The sequence below is a fragment of the Macrobrachium rosenbergii genome, chromosome 8 (assembly GCF_040412425.1).
Source record: "Macrobrachium rosenbergii isolate ZJJX-2024 chromosome 8, ASM4041242v1, whole genome shotgun sequence".
In the NCBI taxonomy this organism is placed as follows: Eukaryota; Metazoa; Arthropoda; class Malacostraca; order Decapoda; family Palaemonidae; genus Macrobrachium; species Macrobrachium rosenbergii.
This window is the reverse complement of record NC_089748.1, coordinates 11,881,351-11,895,583: the sequence shown is the minus strand read 5'-3', so window position 1 is coordinate 11,895,583 and position 14,233 is coordinate 11,881,351. Positions and strand designations below refer to the sequence as shown.

Sequence of the window (14,233 nt, the reverse complement as noted above, 5' to 3'; positions counted from 1 at the left end):
CTTTTTTGCCCCTCCCTTGCCCATTGTCTGACACCGTGAAAGAGGGCATCTTTGAAGGTCACCTAGAAACAAGGTCTTAGGCAGTCATTTTGAACAGAGAAGGGTTAAGCTTAACCATTTTGGGGAATGAAGGAGAGAGTTTATGAAGGGGTGAGTGGAAACCCACAGTTCTAATAATTAAAACAACTGAAATGAATTTTATTTCTTTCTCAGCTACATTGTAGATGTAAAAACGGGTGAGGTTGCTTGGACAGAGGTTCCATCCGTTGCACCTCCCCAACCGAGTTAGCATTCACACCCTAGACTGGTTGAGAATGATAACCAGCAGGCAAACTCACTTAAAGACTTGACTTTACTTCTATCTCAATTAATGTCAAGAGGTAAAACAACACTGTGACATTTATGTTAATGCAGAATAAATACTTGCTGCTAGAAATGACATATTCTTATCAGTAAATTCCGATTACGTTAAGTCAGCATTAATCAGAATATTTCCACAACGTACTGGTATAGGTAAAACAATGAGTTAATACTAGGTTAATTCTAGAGATACTTCATGCACTCTTAATAATAATTACGAATTTTGCACACATGCAGTTAGTCTGCCTTGAAGAGGCATCACAGTAAGGTAAACGTGAGCTTGGTTAGGTGTTTCCACTATACTTGAACAACAGCTCAGTGTCATTCGAACACTAAAAACACAAGGTCACAAGTCTGAGACTTGAGATTTATTACAGAGATTTGCAAAGAGACTAGGTGACAGATTCAGAGTATTCAATGATTGTTAATAAAAGATGATGATTAAATATGCCGAAATTACATTCCTTAGCCTATGGAAAACAGCTAGGTTCATTCTTAGCTCAAGAAAGCCACAAAGGTAGCTAGGGGGTGCGACTCCTCTGGCAAGATCATTTGCCAACATCTGCGATAATGGCACTGTGCCAAGTTGGCTCTCATATAATAATAACTATAGCGATGGCATATTGCATTGTAAATACATCATGCTGCGGTAGGCATGAAAGGGAAGTCATAGGACTTATACAGTTTGCATATCTGTCAATGGCACTCTGCATTGGCAGAGGGGATTAAAGTAAAATGAGGGCCTTGGTAAGGCATAAAGTAAATGTGAGTAATAATCAAAAGTAAGGAAGGGAGATGGTAAAGGAAAAGAATAAGGGATAGAGTTATAAGGAAAATTGATAGGTGATGGACCCTAACATCCTCTTCTGGATAGAGGTACCAAAGTCTTCGTAGGGAAAAGGGATGGCACTGTGCCAGTTTGACACAGGTGCCAGGAAAGCCCAGGGGCTCTCTTTAAGCTACCTGGAATTATCCACGCCAGTGGTATTTCCTCCATGGGCCCCCTTTGGGGTGGTGTGGGATAGGCTCATTGGTTCTTACTCATGGTGCCTAGACAGGATATCGGCAATCTTATCATCAGTCCCCTTGATGTGCTCGATTTTCCAGTTGTAATCCTGGAGACACACATCCATCGCATCAGGCTCTTATTTTGGTTCTGGAATATGGTGAGGTACAGTAAGGGATTGTGATCAGTTAGCACAGTCAATGGAAACTGGTGATCGGCATGGTACAATTCGAAGTGTTTCATTGTAAGAACCTTGCCGAGAAGCTGCTCCTTGATTGTACTATAGGTATACTGTGTGGAGTTGAGCTGTAATAGGCCACTGGGTGCCATATTCTGTCCTTTTCCTGGAACATTACTGCCCCGATGCTGGTGTCGCTGGCATAAACTGCTAGACAAAACGGTTGGTTGTAGTCAGGGGTGTGGAGGACAGGCTTATTTATCGGGATCGCCTTCAGGTGGTCATATGTCCTTTCACATTCGGATGTGCACTTGAACGCTTGCTTTCCGCGGAAGAGGTTAGTGATAGGGGCAGCAGCGTCAGTGAAGTTAGGTATGAACCGGTGAAACTACTGGACCATACCTATGAACCGCTGTGCAACCCTCTTCATTCACTGGTACGGCATGTCCCGAATAGCTCTGACATTAGCGTCCTTGGGCATGAGAGCGCCACTTCCAATACGGTGGCTGAGGTAAGTTATTTCGGCCATCCCGAATTGACACTTTTGCAGATTGATGACCAGGTTGGCCCATCTGAGGGCGTCAAGAATCTTACAGAGAATGGCCAGGTGCTCCTCCCAGGTCTGAACATGGGTGACTATGTCGTCCAGGTAGATGGCACAGTTCTCGATGCCCTCAAGGATCTTATTCATCAGTCTCTGGAGTCCGAAGGGCATCACTCGACATTGATAGAAGCCTCTGGGGGTGATGAAGGCTGTTGGAGGGCGCGACTCCTCTGACAGGGGCACCTGCCAGTATCCCTTCTCTAAGTCTGTCTTGCTCAGTTAGGGAGCGCTACCCAAGCTATCAATGCAGGTTTTGATCCTTGGGAGAGGATTAGGTTCAGACTTGGTCACCTCATTAAGTTTACGGTAATCAATACATAACCGTCCCGGCACCCTTCCTTGGGACAAGTACCACCAAGAAGGTCCAGGGGCTCTAGCTGCGCCCAATCAAACCGAGCTCAAGTTGGAGCTTGACCTGTGCCTCGATCCGTTGGGCCTTGTTGGGGTTTACCTTGTAGTAACCCTGGGATATAGACTTGGCCTTGTGCCGCAGACGTATGGTATGCTCCATTACCGTCGTGCAACCCAGTCTGTCTTGCGTGACAGTGGTGTTCTAGCAGCAGCCGCAGGACATCAGCCCGCTTCTGGTCGTCTAGGCCGGGTGTGTTATATTCAATCCTTGTGAGTACCTCGGAATTTTTGGAGGGCGGGGTGGTGACAGTGACCATGCCCACTATGACTCCTGTAGGTGGCTGGGGATTAGCAGGCTGGCTCGCATCCTGCGAGACGTAGGGTTCATTAGGTTCACATGGAGCCACTTGGCCCTCCTCTTGCCACAGTTCACCAATTAATTCAGGGCCCCCATTTGCCAAGCACTTTGTAAGGCCCAGTAAATTGAGTCTCCAAGGGGCAGGTGGCTCCTGTCTGGAGGACAAGGACTTGATCGCCTACCTCAAATGAGTGCGTTCGAGCCCCTTTGTCATATTTGATTTTGGCTTGTTCTTGTGAGGCTGCCTTGCTGGCTTGGCTATGGCCCAAGCAGCTCGAAGTTTGTGTTGAATATCAGGAAGGTCCCTCGCCCACTCAGCCTTGGTGTTGTCGGCCCAGGCCTCGTACAAAATGTTGACCAGGCTGCGGGTGGAGTGAGCATAGAGCAACTCGAAAGGACTATAACCTGTGGTTTCGGAAGGGGGGCCTGTCGGATGGTGAAGAGAGCATAGGGGAGGTTGTCCTCCAAGGAGGCTCCTCCTTCATACTCCAGTTTGATCAGGGTGCTGCACAAGCTCTGGTGGAACTGCTCGATGATGCCCTGGCTCTCTGGATGGTACGGGGTCGAGGAGATATGATGCTTGACGCCATGGCTGGCCATGCCATCCCGGAATTCCTTGGACATGAAGTGACTCCCTTGGTCACACTGGATGGTCGCTGGGAACCCAAAATGGCAGAAGAGTTGCGTCAGTGCCTTCACAGCATTTTTTGCACTCTCACTTTGTACAGGGATAACCGTGGGGTATCGTGTAAAGTGATCTATGATTGTGAGACAATACGTGTTCCCTGACTTACTCAGAATATGCCCCTTGGGTGTGAAAAAGTCGATGCAGACTTCCTGGAAGGGGCTCCCACCGAGGGGATGTTCTTCCTTGGGGCCCTTGGGACGAACCTCATTTGGGTTGCCAGTTATCTGGCATGCTGGGCACGATGTGACAAGTGCTTTGACTGTCTTGTGCCAGTAAAATTTCCCTTCAACAGCTCAGGTGGTTCGGGTGACACAGAAGTGCCCTCCAAGACCCTCGTGGGCCAGGCAAAGGAGGCCTTGTTGCAAGGAGGGAGGTACTACCACCAGTCAATGAAGGATATGAGGTGGCTCGTTCCTCCCCCGGGTTACTCAGTATAGCACTTCATCTTCCAGCAAGCAACCATCCCTCAACAAGTCCCTTCCCTCTTCCTTATTGGTAGTAGCCTCCAAGCGGAGGTGTTTCAGAGTGACGTCCTCAGTCTGAGCTCGGATGAGCTGTCCCCGGCTCAAACTAGGGGTCGAGGCATCTGCCCGCGTGATGAGAAGGGCGATGGCAGGATCAGAAGCAGGCTCAACGGGTAGGGCGTCAGGCTGGTCATGCAACCATGGCGCCTCGGCCAAATCAAGGTCATCAGGGAGTAAATCCTTGTTGGGGAGAGGGGCCTCCTCCATGGAGCTGTTGGACTTGGATGCAGTCAGGCACCGGAGTTGGACTTGGATGCAGTCAGGCACCGGCCACTGGTGATGAGGCTGACTTCGGCACCGGAATCGACCAGGTTGGCTAGGCTCTGAGGTGGGGTGGAGTCGTCAAGAGGCGCTATGGTAGCGGCCTCCAGGCCTAGCCACTCGGTAGTTCGTTTGTTGCAGATGACTGTCTGGACCACCCGGGAAGTGGGGTGCCGGGGGAGAACTTGTAAGTGGCGGACATGTGGCCCTGCTTGCCACAGTCCTTACAGGTTTCCTTACTGTAATCTCTTCGTGGCCCTGCTCTCTGGGTGGGGCCAGGCTTGGTAGGTTTTGCCCACTGGCTGTTCCTATTCTGGGGGGGTACCTGCTGGGGCTTGATGACAGGCTTCGTCTGGTGAGTCTCCCTGGCATGGCACTGCTCGGTGAGGTGCCCTGGTCTCTTACAATACCCACACACGAGTGATTTCTTATGGGGGTGCCCATTCTTGTGAGGTTGCTGGGAGTTGGTTGAGGCAGGCGAGGAGGCATATAATTTTCGTCCATGGGAACTTAGATGGGGATGATGCACATCCCATATGTCAGCCCAACGGCAGCACTCAACCATATCTTAGGTGCCTTATTGCATAGATGAGTGGCGAGAGCTGGCGGGGCATAAAATAAGTCCTGGAGCTGGAAAAGTTCGAGAACATCCTACACACTAGTGGCTTTCAGAGATTCTAGCCATTGTTTTAGGGCCTGGGTCTTTTTGAAGATCAACTCAGACCAGGTTTGGCCCAATTCTTTGGGCATATTTCTCCACCTTTTCCTCCACTGGTCGGGAGTTATTTCAGAAGCCTTTATGATGGCTTGGTGGACAAGGGCAAGATTTCCTTGATCCACAGGAGGGAGAGCATTGAAGGAAACGGTACCTTTCCCTTCAAGGTGCCGTCCCAGGATCAGAGACACTTCTTTGATAGAGGGCTGATAGCTTATCAGGACCTTTTCAATTTGGTCGAGCCAGGCTTTGGGCTTGGCTTCGTCCCATTTTGTTATGAGGGTGCCTACACTGCTGAGGGTTGAGTGAGGAGAGGGTGATGGTGTGTTGCGCTTGTTGTGAGCTGCCATTGCAAGCTGATGAGCTCTTTCTTTCTCCCTCCCCTGTCTTTCTGTGTCTTCTCATTTCTCATGGGCTGTTCTTTCTTAATCTTTCTCCTGTCTTTCTGCCTCTTCTCGTTTCTCCTGAGTTTTTCTTTCTTTCTCCTTCTCCTGTCTTTCTGTCTCTCTTTCCGCCTTGGCATCGTCTACGCTCTCTTGGACCCAATCCCTCAGGGCTTGTCCTGACGGTCCCATGTCCTTTCCAGCGGACATGTAGAACTTGAAGTCCTCATTTTGCTGGGCTCTGGATGCGGCAGACATCTTGAGATAATGCTTATATGGGCGTGACCTATTAGAAAATCAATATGTCTGACAAGACTCAATATTGTTCGAAATGAACAGATTCAGGGTGTCTGAATAGACTCAAGTTGTCTGAAAAGAACCAAATTTCAGGTGCCCGGAAGACTCAATTGTCTGGAATGAACAAAATTAGTATGTCTGAGTAAGACAAACTTCAGGGTGTCTGAAAGACTCAATTAAAATCTAATATGTCTGAATAAGACAAATATCAGTGTGCCTGAAAAGACTCAGTTAAAAATTAATGTCTGAATAAGACAAAATTCAGGGTGTCTGAAACACCCAATTGTTCAGAATGAACGAAAATTAGTATGTCTGAATACGACAAACTTCAGGGTGTCAGTTAATATGTCTGGATAAGACAAATTTCAGGTTGTCTAAAAGACTCAGTTGTTCAGAATGAATGAAAATTAATATGTCAGACAAATTTCAGGGTGTCTGAAGAGACTCAGTTAAAAATTAGCATGTCCGAATAAGACAAGGTTCAGAGTGACTGTAACACTCAGTTGTTCAAAATGAACGGAAATTAGTACGTCTGAAAGACAAATTTCAGGGTGTCTGAATCACTTGATTGTTCTTAATAAATGAAAATTTAGCCCAAGCTAACGTAAGCCTTTATGTATATTTTATTTTGCAGAGAGACGCTGCAGAACTAATAAAAAAAATGGCTTATGGGTTTATACACTTATGGTGTGTAAAGGAAATTATCCTTGCGCTGTCAAATAATTTTAAATGTGGCGTTACGAAAACAGTACGTTGATCCTATCGAATATTAAAATCTCCAGCGCACAAGGATAAGACAAAATGCTTAACCTTACCACATGCACGGGGCAGTCTGGACTGCCAAGAGGTTATTTATGGGGAAGGAAAGAAATTGTTATTCTCCCTTATCAAAACAAACCTTAGCTCGCACGTGACTAATATTAGTACTCAAGTGTTTACTTCCGGTCTCGTGAAATCTGCCTAGAAACAAGGCCTTAGGCAGTCATTTTGAACAGAGAAGGGTTAAGCTTAACCATTTTGGGGAATGAAGGAGAAAGTTTATGAAGGGGCGAGTGGAAACTCAGTGTTCTAATAATAAAAACAATTGAAATGAGTTTTATTTCTTTCTCAGTTACATCATAGATGTAAAAACCGGTGAGATGGCTTGGACAGAGGTTCCATCCATTGCTATATATATATATATATATATATATATATATATATATATATATATATATATATATTTATGAGTGTATATATTTATATGTGTATATATATATATATATATATATATATATATATATATATATATATATATATATGTATATGTGTGTATATATATATATATATATATATATATATATATATATATATATATATATATATATATATATATATATATATATATATATATATATATATATATGTGTGTGTGTGTGTGTGTGTATGTATATATATATATATATATATATATATATATATATATATATATATATATATATATATATATATATATATATATATATATATATATATATATATATATATATATATATATATATATATATATATATATAATGTGTGTGTAATTAAAGCTAAAAGGAAAGTAGAGAGAAGGGAAGTAAGTACGACACAGTGTACCTGTTTGAACTGGGGTTGACTCAGCACGAGATTAGACTCAGCATGTGTATATATTTAGATTAGTCTATTATATATATGTATATGTGTGTATATATTTATGTGTATATATACAGTATATATATAATATATATATATATGTGTGTATATATTTATGTATATATATATATATATATATATATATATATATATATATATATATATATATATATATATATATATATATATATATATATACATATGTAATTAAAGCTAAAAGGAAAGTAGAGAGAAGGGAAGTGACACAGTGTACCTGTCGGAACTGGGGTTTGACTCAGCACGAGATTAGTCTATTTAACTGTGGTACTAGGATAACCCACCATATACATGTAGAAAAAAATACTCTAATCAACAGTATTCTGAACATAAAATTTAACTCTTAACGTTCATGTGTACATATCTATATACATATATATATATATATATATATATATATATATATATATATATATATATATATATATATATATATATATATATATATATATATATATATATATATATATATATATATATATATATATGTGTGTGTGTGTGTGTGTGTGTCTGTCTGCGTGTGTGCATAAGCATGTAAACTCTTTAAAAAAGTTAGGTACTATTATACGGAAAATTTGATTTAACTGTCTTAGTTATGAGTGCAATAATTGCATGTGTATTTTAAAAGGCTTGAGAACGAATGATAGATAATTCACACAATGTTAAGTGTTATCATGAAGTCATGTTAGTAACGTATAGTGAAGTTAGGATTATCATTCATTACCATAAAGTTGATCATGCTGTATAAGGTTTTCAAAAAAGATTTCAAATAAGTCTTCTATCGATTTATGAAGTAGTCTGTATCTCCCCTCCCTCACCATTTTTTAATTGAATGTTTTTACTGGCAGAGAGTAACCTGAAGGTTTGAGCAAAATATTGACGTTACGTTGTCATAATTGACAAATAAGATACAGTACATCAACTAAAGAAAGTGTGGCAAGAGTGTTTTCGTTTTTTAAATGGCACAATGTTATGTATCATTGAAGTTAAAAGTACTACGAAAGCATATCAGTGACAATCGTAGCATACTCGAAATACATATATTTACTTACGGTTCTGGAGTGTAGAAGGGATCAGAAGAGTGCCTGATGTACTGTGTGCAGTGGAATACCCTGAAGGCTAGACCCGCTAGGAAATCCCTGGGGGAAAGATAACCTGCCACAGGTCGAAGGGTAAATCCAGTAGTACCTGTCGGCAGAAAATAAAGTTAGAAAATTCCATTCAAATTTGAAAGAATTATTTCATATATAGAAATATTACCAGTGGAAGTATGTAAGTTTTATTTTTAAGTTTTCTCTTTGGGTGTGGGTTTAATAAATCTTGGATAGGAATTGTATACGGGATGCTCCCAGTTTTTTAAATACCGATATTTACATTTAATGCAGAAAACTTTGTCTGCTTTTACCATTTCTTTTAGATTATACTCGAATTCGGCTGATGGGATTCAGAGATTTTTGTTTGTACTACTTTAATGGCATATTTATACTAGTTTTTAGTGTCGAGGAGATATTCTCAGTATCTATTTTTTAAACTGAACTGCCGGTACTCTTGATATCTCAAGAGTATTGTAGCAGTTATTTAATTATAAAATAATTAATTAAGTTGGAAAATAAACTGATGCAACTTACGTTTTAAATATTTGTCGATGTCCGCTAGCTGTGGGATGTTGTCCTCTCTAGAAGAATGTTGTAAAATTATTATTATCATCATTGATACGATACGAACAAAATAATACTAGCAACATGATATTTGTGAACTGTGTATATTTCACATTAATCTTATATATTTATATACATTAATTATATATATATATATATATATATATATATATATATATATCTGTATATATATATATATATATATATATATATATATATATATATATATATATATATATATATATATATATATATATATATATATATATATATATATATGTATGTATGTGTACATGTTTGTATAGAATGTATATTTACACATATGTATATAAAATTATATATATATAAGTATACATACACACAGAATGGTCGCATTCATTAGAATTTTGTAAATAAAATGTCTACAATTGACCATCGTTTTCCTTAATGTTTTAAATGATTTTTTCACAGTACGTCATAAGATCCGAGGTAGGGCGAAGTGGGTGCAATGTTCAACGTGCTGATTTACAGTGGATTGATATTTTAGTGGACGAAACGTTGAACTCGGCTCTCCCTAAGGCAGTTTTGAGCTACGTTATGAAGGGAAAGCTTCTTATGTTATTTCAAGATTTACATAATAAAACTTAATCTAAAATATCAGGAAACCAAAAAGTTAAGATTTTATTGTGGCTTGTTCTCGCAGTAATAATTTTAATTTTGCTCATTTTATGTAAATTTGAAGAAAACGAAGCCTAAATTCATTAAAGAGTGCTGAGTATTGATTTTAAAGTCTTTATTTTTAGAAAATTTTGTTTATTAAATGTTCGATTTTTCCTAAATGTAATGTCTTGTGCTTTTGACCCTACTCTTGTCAGCATTTTAAAAATTGTTTTGCACAATCATGCATTTGAAAAAATTTCTTTTATAGTTTTTTTTAGCATCTCACCTGTATCCACAGTATTTGACAAGATCTGGCCAGTTCTGATTATACTCCTTACAAGCGTGCGTTGGGTAGAGGCGGAAAAGTTCCCTGAAAATCGTTTTCCTGCAATTTGGAAAAAGCTTGTCATTTCTTTGGTGATAGATTTAGCATGGGAATCAACACACAAACAACATACATATATATATATATATATATATATATATATATATCATACGACTTTTTATCGTAAGGGAGAGTAATGTATATATATATGTACATATATGTGTGTACCATATGGCTTTTTATCATAAGGGAGAGTGGTGTCAGAAAATGTTATTTTCTGGTTTTCAGAATCTTTTTTGATGAATTTGGGAGACTCATGTCTTTTTGTACCCTGGTTGTAACAGCACAGTCATCTGACTATCAGTAACCTTGATTAACTATTACTTGAGTGAAACTCATTGGGTTTCCAATGGCTTAACTATCTGTCTGGCTTTCCCTAAGACCCTTTTGCAATTGGCTCCGGCTCTAAGGGCTCAGCCAGAAGTCCTATATCACAGGAAACACCCATCACCCTTTCCCTATCTGTTGTTCGGCCCTCCAGAAATTCTGGCGGTCCCTAGATATCCTCGAACAACTCCCTCGAGGATCGCTTCTGTTAGAAATGCCAGAACCCTGAGGCGCATTCCTAAATTCACCCCATTTAAGAACCGGACAAAACCCCCAACTGTGCTGTGAAGTCTTGCAGACACTACAATATCTCACCTTGCATACCCTTTTGGTGTGATCCTGCCTATTACAGTTAAAACAACAGACCTGCGACATTGAGCCCATAGAACTCCTACTATCCTCTGTCTTGGCACACAACCTCGTAAAAGGGAAATTAGAATCACCCTGTGCCTGGGGCTTTAGAATAGCTCCAGAAGCCTTCAGCATCCCATTTATGAAAGTGCTATCCACAGCAGGACATTTCGACAGTTGTTTGCGAATCTGCGAGGAAAGTAAGGCCTCGCAAGACCCCTTTTCTGTCCTTTCATCAAAACTATCTACTATGGCATCAGGAACATCATTGAGCGTCCATGCGAAATGGTGCAATTTCTCCAGGTTATCCACAGAGATAACATCACCCCGTACCCAACTAGACGCTCTCAATTTCTTCGAAAAATGTCTCAAAGAGCAACCTAAGGTCTCGAATTGCATCTTCAGCTTCAGCCGTCCCATATGCTGACCTCAGAAACTTGAGATCGTCCCATGTCTTACAATTTCTAAATTGATGACTCTAACAATGTTGTCCGATATCCCCCCATCTAAACTGAGGAACCCTTTTGCTTCATTCAAAGCCTTTATCCCATCCATAATTTTCTAGGCAACCAGGTAATTCGACACATCATCGATAAAAATTTCGAGGGATACCCCATCAACCAAACCCGGAAATGGCTGAACCTTGGAGGCAATGGTTGTAAATTTGTGTAACAGTGTCGCATCCCTATCTTCACCACCCTCCGCCATTTTGTCGGGGTTGATGAAACTCCAAGTCCCAACAACACGACCCAATCTCAACTTCATACACTAACAGAAATTCCAAAAGGAAATCTTGAAGACAAAAGGGGAATTCTCCGAGAGAGAGAGAAAAAAGTGAAATAGAGGGAAAAAACGAGAAAATCTAAGAAATGTTTACCCAATGGCATAAGAAATATTTATTCCCAATAACCCAACAACCCTCAAGCATTTATCAACACAGTAACCCAAGTTCCCAAAAATAATCAAAATAAAAAAAACGAAGTATTCCATAATCCCCAATTAGCTCCTAATCGCCGATGCGAACTGCCAGTCGCAAAATTACACAAGTCACGCCAGACGTCCAGCTACCTGTCTACCCCAACATACATAGAGAACGGGCTTTAGAGAGAATGGGAAGGGAGCAGGAATTCTCTGCCCAACTAACTACGTCACGAGTACAGGATCATTTGCAATGTAATTAGAAAAAAAATCACTCCCCCTTTAACTGGCTTGTTCCCTACCAAGTCCTCACTACAGCCAACATAAAAAGAACACTCACGTAACAATATCCCCCCTTTTTCGTCCACCACCTACGCTGCAAATCTATATAAACACAATTCCCTAATCTGAAAAAGAAGCACACTCCGTCTCTCTCACGACACAACCACACTTACACCAGCACAGGCCATTAACAACTGACCATGAATCATCCGACTCTCTGCCGAACGGAAAAAACCTAGGTCATCAACAATGCTTCCACCCTAACTTCCCAAAGATTCTGGGAACACGCCCTATTACGGCCTACAAAACCTAATTTCACCATCTCCAGTCTCTTTGGAGGCCCGAGTTCGAATCCCACCGCTGCCACCACTGTTATACAACAAGTAAGGTCATAACCTCTTACCACATCTGTTATAAGGTCAGTGACGTAATTAACTTACAGTACATCCCGAAAGGAATCACGGTAGCGTTGGCCAGCGTAAGACTGAGCTAAGCACAATTCTCTCTCTCTCTCTCTCTCTCTCTCTCTCTCTCTCTCTCTCTCTCTCTCTCTCTCTCTCTCTCTCTCTCCATTCACTAAATGAACCAAGGAAGAACAGCAAAAACATGTTTACAAAAATAGTTTATTCCATAGTCTAACATGGCAAAAGGTTTGGAATAAAATAAAAAAAAAAGTAAAGGGGATATCTATATCCTAGAAATGGCACCCCAAAAATAGGTCCAATTAATATATAACATGGTGCTATCAACTTCAACTAATTGAGTCTCTACGTCATAAGAGTCAAATGAGTATAACATGACTGAAGTCATTGTAAGTCACATTCCCTTCCACTTATTTGACTTATTTCAGTACATCTAAGGAAATAAAAGGAAAAATAAAACTTTTAAAAACAGGCACAGAGAAAAAATAAATGTGGAATATCTCCCACATTATTAACCCCAAACAAATACACACAATAAAACATGGCAAAATTAAAATTCAGGAAATCCAATAAAAATCAGAAACATGGAAAATAAATAAATAAATAATAATTGGGTAAAAAGATATTCAAAAGATATTAAAACGGAAAACAAAATCACCTCACAGGCCTTCTGTGGACTAAGAAATCACCCCACGAGCCTATACTTAAACGGCAAACTCGTAAACGAAGGCTTCCCTGGAACTTAGCAACTTCCGGTTACCGGAACACTCCGACATGGCCAGAACATCACCCAAGGAACGATGCCCTCTGTCTCCATGGGAAGCGAGACTGACAACGGGTCTTTGTCAGCATTGACTCGTGAATACGTAGGCACTGTTTTGCATTTACACTTACCCGGAATATCTCAAAGAATGCTTAGCTAAAAAAAATTTAAACATTACACATAAGCTTTTCTATATATATATATATATATATATATATATATATATATATATATATATATATATATATATATATATATATATACATATATACACACACATACATACATACATATACACACATACATATATACACATACATACAATATACATATACACACATATATACATACACACGGCAATTACCAAATTCAAGTAACGAAAGAGAATCCTACCCAAGAACATTAGTGTATTTATAGTATCCACACCTTAAGAGGATTATCAGGAAGTTTGTTGAAACAAAATAGTGTAAGGAAAAGTAAATCAAAAGTCAGAAGTTACTGAATATTTGGAAACATACGTGAAGTATAAACGGAACTACTCATAAGACAAGCAATCGATAGAAGAGAAAGTCATAAGAGCAATGGTAAATATAATAAAGTCTCATTAAAAATTAACATGAGATACATGAAACTGGAAATGATTCCTATACGCAATAAATGTACAAACTCACTCTTACAGTACATACAGTATTTACAAACATTTACATGGAAACATAAACGTTGATAACTAAAGTGCAGCACAGCATTTTTCGGAAGCCGGTCTAGATTTTGCACAAAAACTCACAAATGAAAGTACGCGGGAAAAAAAATTGAAATAAAGAACCGTACTAATGAGCTTAGTCGAAATTTATAAAATAGCCCTTTGTATCTGTGTTAGGTTTTAGAAGATTCTGTAATATATCTTATAAAGTTATTACTGCTTTTGACTGTTCTATAAAGAATTTATTACAGTCAGCAGGATACCTTATTTTTGTAAAAAGAAATAAGGTTTAAATTGTGCTACTGTTGCAGAACATGACCTTCGTGTTAAAAATTTTCAGAAATTCTGCGTTTACGATAAACTTGCGAATG

At 39.7% G+C, this 14,233-nt stretch overlaps 1 protein-coding gene across 1 annotated transcript in view; it reads right to left on the bottom strand.

Annotated features, from left to right (window-relative positions):
* Positions 1-14,233, bottom strand: part of Trh (tryptophan hydroxylase) — a 78,227-nt gene that overhangs the window by 8,368 nt on the left and 55,626 nt on the right. Inside the window, exons 9-11 of the mRNA XM_067108248.1 lie at positions 10,001-10,099; positions 9,046-9,092; positions 8,470-8,605 (exon numbers count right to left, since the gene is read on the bottom strand). Of these exons, the coding sequence (XP_066964349.1) occupies positions 8,470-8,605; positions 9,046-9,092; positions 10,001-10,099 (282 nt within the window). The remainder of the gene's footprint in view (positions 1-8,469; positions 8,606-9,045; positions 9,093-10,000; positions 10,100-14,233) is intronic.